At 36.6% G+C, this 11,530-nt stretch overlaps 1 protein-coding gene across 4 annotated transcripts in view; it reads left to right on the top strand.

The window, feature by feature from the left end:
• Positions 1-4,984: 4,984 nt before the first annotated feature.
• Positions 4,985-11,530, top strand: part of LOC120525088 (GRB10-interacting GYF protein 1-like) — a 116,818-nt gene continuing 110,272 nt past the window's right edge. For all 4 annotated transcript variants that reach the window (XM_039747076.1, XM_039747077.1, XM_039747078.1 and 1 more), the window contains exons 1-2: positions 4,985-5,135; positions 6,527-6,590. In XM_039747076.1, coding sequence (XP_039603010.1) covers positions 6,556-6,590 — 35 coding nt within the window. In that variant the 5' untranslated portion in view covers positions 4,985-5,135; positions 6,527-6,555. The remainder of the gene's footprint in view (positions 5,136-6,526; positions 6,591-11,530) is intronic.

Below are 11,530 nucleotides of genomic sequence, written 5' to 3'. Positions count from 1 at the left end.
TTGTATGTGAAATTACCGCATTTTATGTAGAAAAAATGAATTTTATCAATAATACATAAAAGTTATTGATGATAATGAAAAATCAAAATACATTATAATGTCGGCATGAAAAAAATGACCGCATCTCCACGCGTGTAAATAGTAGGGTAAAATACTTATGTAAGACTACAAGAGTGATTCCCCTTTGAAAAATCAGCCGTCATTTTGTAAACAATATTGAATACCAATTTGAGACATGAAGAACATACCTAAGTAGACTGTTTCCATACGAAGTACGTACCCAACTGTTTCAAATTTGAAAGTAGTGGTAAAAATGTGCCCTGCACAGCACATATAATTCTTTTTTCTCCAGAAAATTGCACTTGTCCGCGGACAACTGAAACAGAAAAACACGCTTGTCCGACGGTCAATTTACCCGTCTCGGACGAGTCGGGCATTGGATTTCCGCACCCCTGTGCCATTCAATGTGCTAACTGCAGGATGAAATATATAGGCCAAACCAAAAACACAATTGGGGAAAGATTTGTACAACATCTGAGATTTATTCAGTATCAAACCAAACAGACAATACTTTATCAGCATTTTTCAAGTAATATACATTTACCAATCATGTTTGGTTTAGAACAAAATACAGAATGGAATCTGGGTAGATGCCTTAGGAGGGAGAATGAGTGGATCAACACCTTGGGAACATATCATCCCAGTGGACTTAATATGAGAGAGTTTAATTTAGGGAAAGAGGATTTTTTTAAAAAGAATAATTAGGTTTTTTATTGGGGTATTTATTGATTTATTTTATTTTTTATTTATGGTTTAATTGTTTTAGGATATATTAGGATTAGATTTACTTTCCAGATAATTGCTTTTTTTAAAAACTAAAAGAAAATATTGTTTAACGAGGAGAGAAGTGAGCCAGTGCATGCAGTAATGCGGGAATCCCCTACCCTAATTATATATATGCCATTTACAGTAGTAAGCTGCTCTTTTTGTTAATATTATACAGTACTCACACAAACTTGGATTAGTGTCTGTACTTGCGCTGTTACTTAGAGTCAGATGCGGGGAGGGGGGGTTAGAGCACGTCAACTTATTCAGTGGAGCAAGATCAACGCACATGTTGATCTTTTTCTTTCAGTACATGTGCCTTCCCTGTTTGTTTATATATCTAGTGACTTCTCTGCCCGTCTGTCTCTCTATTACGCAGTGCTCTGCCTGTGTGTTATGGATCTTAAAAATAAGTTATAAGGACATTTATTCGTGTTAATTGCAGTCTCAATTGTTAAAAATATTTTAAAATGAGCATCCCACATGAAAATATAATGATGTCATTAACTGACAGTGCATACCAATTTATAAATTTTATGTCCGTTTGAGGTTAAAAAGAAAAAACACTTTTTCCCCAACAGGGAATTGAACTCGGGTCTCGGAGTCAGCAAATCTTACCGCTAATCCACGGAAGCTGTTGTATTGTTCTTTACAAGGCTCCAAGGAAACTACAAAATAAGGAAAATTTTGACATGCATGCTGTCACTGTTTTTGTTTTGCCTTTACACAAAGTCGCATGTTGTTGATGAAAGCATGCCCAGGCCCAGAAAGTTAATGCGCAGAATGAGTGAGCAGGGGAGTAGGGAAGGGGGACAATCATACTCTGGCACAGTACTGAACAAACGTGCCTAGTATGAATTCACCCTTAGGGCTCGTTTATGCTTCATGCTCAGAACGTGTAAAACACCCACATCATGGCTTCCACACGCCCATCATTCATTTGAAGCATCCTCCGAGCAGGTCCTTAGAAATTAATGCGACACGTGTGCGAGTTGCAGTACCAGCAAAAAGTTGGGGGGCGCAGTATGCTAAAAGTTGGAATGTGACATCAGAGTCTCTGGTTACTACAGACATGTGACAGAAAGCCACTTTGCGGATCCTACCAGATCGATGTGTGTGCTTTGTTCAATGAAGAGTTCGATGTGATGAAGCAAAATATTGACATTTAAATGCATTTGTAGTGCTTTTATATTCAAGCCTCGCATATTCCCGATCGTAATGACAAGATACATTTTAAAAGTCTCGCATACCGTCTTCTGTTTCGTCTTTTTTTTTTTTTTTCCCTGTTTCCACAGAACACATTAAATGTATGATATTCCTACTCTTTGCACATTTAGAATCTTAAGATTTATACTTGATATCACTTTCATGATAAAATGCAATAAAGTATGTATGTTACATTTTACAGATAAATTGTTAATTTCATTTAAATAATGAACAATGTTAATAATTACACACATGGAAGTGACATGGTGGCAGAGCGGTAGCACTGCTGTCTCGCAGGGAGTCACATCGCTGGTATTCCCTGCCTGCATGTTTTCATGCTGGGTTTCCACAGTGTGCTCCAGTTTCCTTCCAAAGATATGCAGATTTGGTGACACTAAAATGATGCTAGTATATGTGAGTGCTTGTATTCACCTTGCAATGAGCTGATACCTGTCCAGGGATTGTTTCAGCCTCGTGCCCAATGCTTGCTGAAATGGACACATCCCTGGATTGATCGATTTAATCATAAAACATCCTTTTCAGAGATATTGCGGTAAGATGTCATCGGAATTTGAGTTAGGGTTGGGGTGTTCCAGGCAATTCACAACACAGTGAAGCCAAACCAATTCTTGCCGTGATGATATCTCGCACTGCCACTTATTAGATTCCTCCAGATTTCCGTAAAGTACGCATGCAAGTATAAACAATAAAAACGCTTGCGTAGCAGAAGTGTCCGCTGGAACATGCGTTGCGTGAAGTATAAACTTGGCCTAACTCGACACTTCTTCAAACTCCGTCCCCTTCCAGTCTACCCTTTATTGGTATGGCTCTCTCAAATTAGCCTGTATCAGTTTGGAGAGCCTACCCCTGGCCATTTCAGTCATTAAATTCTGTGCAGTCAGTCATTTCAGCTGCATTATTGCTTTTGGGCTGTCTGCTGCTAAACCATCTCCAGGGCTGAGGGTGTTTTTTGTTTTTTTCTTTTTTAAATATATAAAAAAGTGACTTCCACTCGGTCTGAATAACCAAGTACCACTGTCTTGCATAGAACATATTTTTTGATGGAATCATTGTGTTTTTTATTTTGACAAATCTATATGGAAATTAGGAAAGACATTGAGTCTTTGTACTGCTTATTTTTCTTTTCAGCCCTTAATGTATCTGTCTAGACCACTTTCAGTATTTCAAGGCAAAATTTTGTATAATTTGCAGGTTGCCTGTATGTTTATCAAATGCCCCATATTTAAGCCAGTGTGAGCCCCCCTACATTTCCTACTCTCAATGTGCATATGTATGAATGTGTGTCTCTTAGATATGTATATGCAGTTCCATGCAAAACTTTGTACACTCCTGGTCAAATTACTTAATTTGTTAACACTTAAAGTAACAGCAAACAAACTAAGATAAAAACGTTTTTATGAAAATGTTAATTTAAAATTATTATTTATTCGATAAACTGAAAAAAAAAAAGTAAACGTAGTATTCTGAAAAATTTGGGTCCGTTTTCATTATTCATTAGTCTGGTCTGGCTTTTTCAGGATTCAAAACTGTTAAAAATAAAGTTTTTTTTTTTTAAATTGTCCAGAGTAAGAGTATCAACACATCCTTCAGGCAGAGTGCCTGTCAGTCAGGATGACTTCTACAAGAAGACAATTTGATGCACATTTTCAAATCTCCTATGAAATGCTATGAATCACTCACATAGTCCCCAGATTTTTTTTTTGTTCTTTATTTCACCTTATACAATTTCTCATATTAGGAATTTGTTAGTTTTCGCATACTCCTTGGGGTCAGAGCGCAGGGTCAGCCATTGTACAGCTTTGAACGTAATTAAATCTGTGGGTAGATCTTAAACATGTGTGCACATAAGACAGCCCAAGAATATCTCGCAGCTGGTATTGATCTGCGAGGAAGAATGGGAGAACATTTTCCAAAATGATACCCGTGGCTGTCTACAAGCTATGATTTTGACAAAAGAAGTGCTACTAAGTACTGACTTACTAGGGTTCCCAAATGTTTGCAAATGATGCCATATTTGCACTTTTTACATTTTTTACTTTACTAAATAAATCCCAATTGGGCATTAATGTTTTCATAAAAATGCAGCTATTTTAGTTTTTTTGAAGTTGTATTCCTGCTTTTGCATAGAACTGCTATATGTATAGAACTGCTATATGTATACAGTATGTGTATGTGTTGGGGTGGACTTCATTTCTTAGACAGGTGGCACCAATACATAATGAATTGTATCAGTTATACATTATACGGGAATACATTTGATTTGTTGGATGAGGAATCATATTCTTACCTAAAGGTAGTACCATATTTATATCTTAGTGCAACTCTAAATGAGCTTTACATGGAAGGCACATAACATTTTATTTTTATAGTTGCTAAAAATGTTTACATTCATCATTTGCTGTACTGTCACTTTTAGTGAGTAGTAGTACATGACTAAATAGAAGATTGCTTATGGGCTTTCATACTGTTTGCAAGGCGCACATTGTGTCATACATGTGGCAAAGGTGAGTGTCATTTTGGCACGTGTAGAATATCAAGATTTCTTGAAACTAAACTAAAAATGTAAGGGATATGGTCTTTGCATGTGCCTTTAAAAAATTCAAAATAACTTAATAAATTCAGTTTTCTTCATGATTAGATGCCATAGTGTCTTTTACTTCCAACTCAGCATATCGATTACTGAAAGACCCACACACTAATTTCAGTAGTTGGGCTCCATTGTGTTTATATTTTTGAAGCTGTGTTGTAATATTTATTATGTGTCTTCATACTGTTTTCCAAGCAGAAATTCTAAATTTTAGTGTAATATTTTACGTTTCTAATATTTTTATTTTTTTCTTTTATTTTCCAGGAGTTGAAAGAAAAATAATAAGAAAAAAAAACCACAATCAGAAGCACGGTGATTCTTCTTTTTTTTTTTTTTTTTTTTTTTTTTTTTTTTTTTCTTTGCTATTTGGAATTGTCACCTAAATAAATTATAATACAGCAGAGAGATTGTGGCAACAGAGCTGCCGGTGGAGGCCATAGTTTCTGACTCCTACCATAACATCAGCACAGGTTTTGGGACGTTGCCTGTGGCTAAAGTAAGTGTTTATTTTGGTTTTCATGTTGCTACTTGCATCATGAGATAATTTGCACTGATGTTTACATAGTGACTAGTTATGAAGATTGAGTCTGACCTGGCACAGCAATGAAATGGCTAACACTAATTCCTCACGTGTCTAAAGATATTGATTTTTAATAGTTAAATTTAAATTTGCCCACTCCTAACCTAACAGTCGTGGTTGTTTGACAATTTGTATTCCATGGTAGTCCTGTTTTTTTAAACCTCCTTTTCTTTTCTGGACCTAATGCTGCTAGGATACGAAATGTTTGCTCATGTCCTAGCAGTTGAAATGGGTGGCTTGGTCAGTAGAAGGATAAATTAGGTTGGAAACAGTTTTACTGTTGACAAAATGTAAAATAAAATTTTCCATTTACACCAATAATTACATCAAATAGTTGGCTGTACTGTGCCAATAAATGTTAAGCGGTGACCAGTTTACATGAAATTTGAGCTCTCGGGTAAGCAAGTCGGTTGAAACAGAAGCTATGCTTTTGTGAAGGTACTGCATGCTATGTGCAGAGGGTCACTTCTTCACATCACAAAAAATAAATAGGTTGATGATAATAAAAACATTAATTTCAAATTAAATTATTCTTAATATTGTTTATAGTCTTTTATTAACCAGACACTTTTTTCCAAGGCAATTTACAACATTTGAGAGGTACAATTGGTTACATTTCATTTTGTTTTTTCAATTGGAGCATAAACTGTCACTAGTGCGATTTGAACCCACAACCTTAGGGTTTGAAGTCCAAAGTCACAATCATACATCCATAATCATAACATATACAAATGAACTGTTAGAATATTTTTTCTTTGCAAGTGCTTCATGTGACCTTTTTGGTTTTACATGAACAATTCATAATGCATGATTTATTTAATCATAAATTCGCAGATAAGTTGTGAAAGAACTTTTTTTTTTTTTTTTTAAGTTTTTGAACCTTGTCATAATTGCAAGAATCACGTGTTTTGTTTAAAAAATAATAAGTGTTCATTTCCTCAGTAGGGAGTTACAAATGCTGTTTCCACAACTACAGAGAGCCATGGGATGGTTGGACATGAAGATAGATTAGCAAATGCACTTGTGATATGTGAATGGCATTGTCCAAAATAGGCTTTAGTTTTTTCCTAAACCGGTTTTGGAAAAAGTCTTTGTTTCATTTTGTATGTTATATCATTTAATGCAGTAAGCTTTCCTGAGATTGCTTCAAGTTTTAGTAAACTGTATTTTGGGTCATTCAACCTACAAAGAAGTGTATAAAAATGTTTTGTAAAGTGTTCAGTCAATGTAATAAGTTTTTGTAATTTTTGCTCTTTTAGTAATCTGTTTACTTATTTGACTGGTGACTTTTTCAAATGTTTTGACAGATCTTCAGAATCTACCTGAGGAGAGTAATATGGCTGCTGAAACCCTCAACTTTGGACCAGAATGGTAATGCTTGATGTCTATTTTATAACTTCTATGTATGCTACCTTAGTGTTAGGACAATTGCTGTTATTAATGCATTTCAAGATTTTGATTATCAATGAGCATTGACACACAATGGGGGCTATAGCTGCATCTTTTCTAGGTTTCCAAAATCAAGTGGTTAATGAGATAGCAATGTAGGATTCAGCATCAAAGTGAAATGGGTAACAAAAGAAATTTCTCTGTCCACTTAAGTTCATTTTTAAAAGGTTTAGTGAAAATTTAAAAAAGAAAAAAATCACAGCAATTCAGAAAAAGGTTATAATACACACAGTAAAGGAGAAAAAAAGGTTTCTTCTGTTTCATTGCAATCTTATCTTTCTCATGGTAAACTTCAGTTACTTTCTATACTTAATTTGTGCTATTTCAGAATGATGAGAAAAAAATAGAATATTCCATTTACAATTTAGCTTGTAAAGGATATAATAGAACCCTCCCATTGAGTATTCACTAATATATGTATAGCTTTCTAGTGCATGACCATTTTATATGCAGAAAAAATATTCCCAGACCTGATCATGACACTTATCTGACACTACCGCATTAAAAGGGAAAAAGATAGATTTTTGTTTATAAAATATTATATCAAATCGTGTAATAGTTGTCTTGAAATTGCCAATAGTGTGAGAGCAGAGTAGAATGTTAACCAATCAGTTTGTGCATCACCACAAACATACTGTGAGATTGTTCTCAGCTTTTGTTGGCTGTGAAAGATACAAGTGTCATGGAAAAATCTTCCTCATCTTCATCCACTTATAAAAGAGAGAATAGTTTGAAAAGGAGTGGCTTAGATTAGCTATATAATGTTATCTATAATCCAAAATGGTCAAGGAATTGACTGGTGTGCATTTCATAAATGTTTATTTTGCATTTTTTTTTTCTTTCTTGACTTGATCAGTAAGCAATATGTGTTGCTTTGCTTCATTAATTTTGACTTCTTGTTTATTTTCATATGTGATTGGTATTTTCATGATTGCTTTAAAGTTTGTTATAAATTTGTTTAACTTAAAAAATGTTGCAATTTTCATTTTTATTTATTAATACACTGTTTAAATATTCATTTATCTTAACAAAAGGAAGCATTTAAATATGCTTAGTGGACACATGTATTGAAATGTGTTCATTTTTTGTGCATTTTTATATACTAGGCGTCTTCGCTCGCCAACCCCCGTGTTTGGTTTTCCGGATACACACTTGTAAGATTTTTTTTTTCTTTTCTTTGAATTGTTGCTATTTCCTTAGTTTCACTTTTATTTTAGAACTTCTGTAAAACCAATATTTGGAATCTTTCCTGTCCCAATATGCTGAATCTTTTAAATGAGGTCTGTTAGACTTGTGTTTAATGACTTTGTACCATAATTTAGGATAGGTTTCTCTGTTTGGAATTTCAGCACAGACAAAATGATCCATGTTATCAGCAGTTAATAATTTTTTTTGCAAAGTAACCAATAAATATATATGAGTTAAATCCCGTGTATGAAATTCTTTGTTTTAAACTAATTTCCTTTTGTTTTTTGTCAGTGTGATCTGTGCTATCTTGTTTTTGATACTGTAGCGACTGACGTAATAAAGTGTCACAAAAGTTATACTTTAACAATCTCCGACTGCGTAACCCCAAATAAACTTTCTAGCACCCTCTCCAACCCCTCCTCCTACGGGTGTTGCCTCCCCCTTACCGCATAAATCAGCACCCAGCTATCGGTATGCCGTGCTGTACTCTGCCCTCCCTCGAGCGGACCTAACAGTCACTTAAAACAAAAAAGGCTTCAGCTTGGCTGGGACGCTACAATGCTTTCGCCTGTTACTGCTTTCACATTCTGTACCTTTCTCTGCATATGTATCATGCCTTGGGTGTCTTTTCTCTGCGATGCTCTTTCTTTGCTAAAGACACATGACTGAATGTTTTGCTGGCTGTCCATGGTCTTATTTCATAAGAAGGGCGTGTCTTGCAAGAATCTTATGTTCCACGGCCCCGCAAGATGCTCCGCTGTCAGTCTTTTTTCACGGGTCTTTAAAATGTCTTTCGAAGATCACATCTCGTTGCCTGGCCTTTACATTCCAGGATTTTCTTTTATTTATATAAAGTGAAAAAATGATGCGGCAGGCTAGTCCATTTTGCCAAAATGTCATTGCAGCAACTCAAAATCGTACTCAGTAGTTTGTATGGCCCCCACGTGCTTGTATGCATGCCTGAGAACATTGGGGCATGCTCCTAATGAGATGACGCATGGGGTCCTGGGGGGATCTCCTCCCAGATCTGGACCAGGGCATTACTGAGCTCCTGGATAGTCTGATGTGCAAGCGGGATTTGTCGGACTACCTGAAACATAATGTCCCGGAGGTGTTCTATTGGATTTAGGTCAGGAGAGTGTGGGGGCAAGTCAATGGTATCAATTCTTTCATCCTCCATGAACTGCCTGCATACTCTTGCTACATGAGGCTAGACATTGTCATGTACTAGGAGGAATCCAGAACCCACTGCACCAGCATAGGGTCTGACAGTGGGTCCAAGGATTTCATCTCGATACCTAATGGCAGTAAAGGTGCTGTTGTCTAGCCTGTAGAGGTCTGTGCGTCCCTCCATAGATATTCTTTCCCAGACCATAATTGACCCACCACAAAACCGGTCGTGCTGAACAATGTTACAGGCACCATATCATTCTCCATGGCTTCTCCAGAGCCTTTCACATCTGTCACGTGCTCTGGGTGAACCTACTCTCATCTGCGAAAAGCACAATGTGCCAGTGGTGGACCTGCCAATTCTGGTATTCTATGGCAAATGCCAATCAAGCTCTATGGTGCCAGGCAGTAAGCACGGGGTACACTAGAGGACTTCAGGCCCTCAGGCCACCTTCATGAAGTCTATTTCTGATTGTTTAAGAGACATTCACACCAGTGACTTGCTGGAGGTCATTTTGTAGGGCTGTGGCAGCGCTGATCCTGTTCCTCCTTGCCCAAAGGAGCAGATACCGGTCCTGTTGATGGGTTAAGAACCTTCTACTGCCCTGTCCACCTATTCTAGAGTAATTGCCCTTCTCCTAGAATCCCCTCCATGCCCTTGAGACTGTGCTGGGAAACACAGCAAACCTTCTGACAAGGACACATATTGATATGCATCCTGGAGAAGTTGGACTATCTGTGCAGCCTCTGTAGTGTCCAGGTATCGCCTCGTCCTACCAGTAGTGACACTGACTGTAGCCAAATGCAAAACTACTGAAAAAACGTCAGAAACGATGAAGAGGGAAAAATGTCAGTGGTCTCCACCTGTTAAACCATTCCTATTTTGGGGGTCGTCTCATTTTTGCCCCTCTAGTGCACATGTTGTTAATTTCATTAACACCAAAGCAGCTGAAACTGATTAACAACCCTATCTGCTACTTAACTGAGCAGATCAATATCCCATAAGTTTCATTGACTTGATGCTATACTCTGATTAAAAAATGTTCCTTTGGTTAATGATCTTTTATCACTATTGGACTCATTTGATTTTATCCAGCATATTAATATGCCAACTCACTTTGTCGATCACACCCTTGATCTTGTTCTTGCATGTGATATTTCAGTTAATAATATTGATTAATGGAATGTATGTTTTTGTGATCATTTTTCTATAATGATGGATTTGAATATTACTGTAGATGTCCCTACTACAAATTTTGCTTCACGCTGCTCTCACTTTTTAAATTCTTCTATTATATCCGATTTTAAAACCATATTCTCTAGTCTTGATGTGCATGTCAAATATGATTGTATCGATGATACTGTCTTAGAATTTAATTCTTATCGTAAAACGGTTTTAGACTCAATTGATCTGCTCAAGATACACTGTAATAAGGGAAGACCTGCTCCCTGGCTAAATGAAACTATGCAATAGGTGTGCCTGTCGAACTGCGGAACGGCATTGGAAAAAAGATGGAACTGATTGTTTTCTGAACAGATTTTTAGGACTTATCTATTCAACTTCCAGCTTGCAGTTAAGAAAGCTAAACATGATTTCTTTGCTGATTTAGTATCCGGTCATTCTAAGAATCCTAGGGTCTCATTTAATTCAATCAATATGGGAATTCACCCTCATTCTGTGATGGGATTAAATAGCACTGTTCTTTCATGTGAGCAGTTTCTTTCAGTAAAATTGATAAGATTCGCTTGGTATTGTTCCAACTAACTATGAACTTCCTACTGTTAATCATGGTATTGTCTTGGAATCTTTTGATCTTGTCTCACATTTACAGTTAAAAAGAACTATTGACACCCTTTAGCCAGCTCTCAGTCCTCTTGATATTGTACCACCACAACTCTTAGTGGAAGCCTTTGACGTTTTGGGTCCATCTTTACTAGCCATTATCAATGATTCTATTAGTGCGGGGATTGTGCCCTCATTTTTTAAACATGCTGCGGTGTGTTCCTGTCTAAAAAAGGGCAGAATTAGATCTTGGAGTTTTAGCCAATTCTCAGCCCGATTTTCCAATTGCTACTTCCGGCTAAAATATTAGAAAGCATTATTTATAATCAATTGGTTGATCACCTTCACACCAATAATTTATTTGAGATCTACCAATCTGGCTTTAGACATTATCATGGTGTTGAGACGGCCCTCCTTAAAGTATTCAATGTCATCTCTATTATTACTGACTGAGGTGGCGCTGCAGTCCTTGTCCTCCTTAACCTGTCCACTGCCTTTGACACTATTGACATTGAGATATTGCTGTTGCTGCTTGAACATCTTGTTGGGCTTAAACGGGCTGCTATTAACTGGTTTAGGTTATATCTAAATGGTAGACACTTTTCAGTGACTTTAAATTCTTCTTTTTCATCTATTGCTCCTCTTAAATGTGGTGTTTCTCAGGGATCCATTTTGGGTCCTATTTTATTCTCTATATACCTTCACCCTATTGGAGCTTTTT

This window comes from Polypterus senegalus, chromosome 3 (genome assembly GCF_016835505.1).
Source record: "Polypterus senegalus isolate Bchr_013 chromosome 3, ASM1683550v1, whole genome shotgun sequence".
Taxonomy (NCBI): Eukaryota; Metazoa; Chordata; class Cladistia; order Polypteriformes; family Polypteridae; genus Polypterus; species Polypterus senegalus.
The sequence above is the reverse complement of the archived record's forward strand: the minus strand, read 5'-3'. Positions and strand labels throughout refer to the sequence as shown.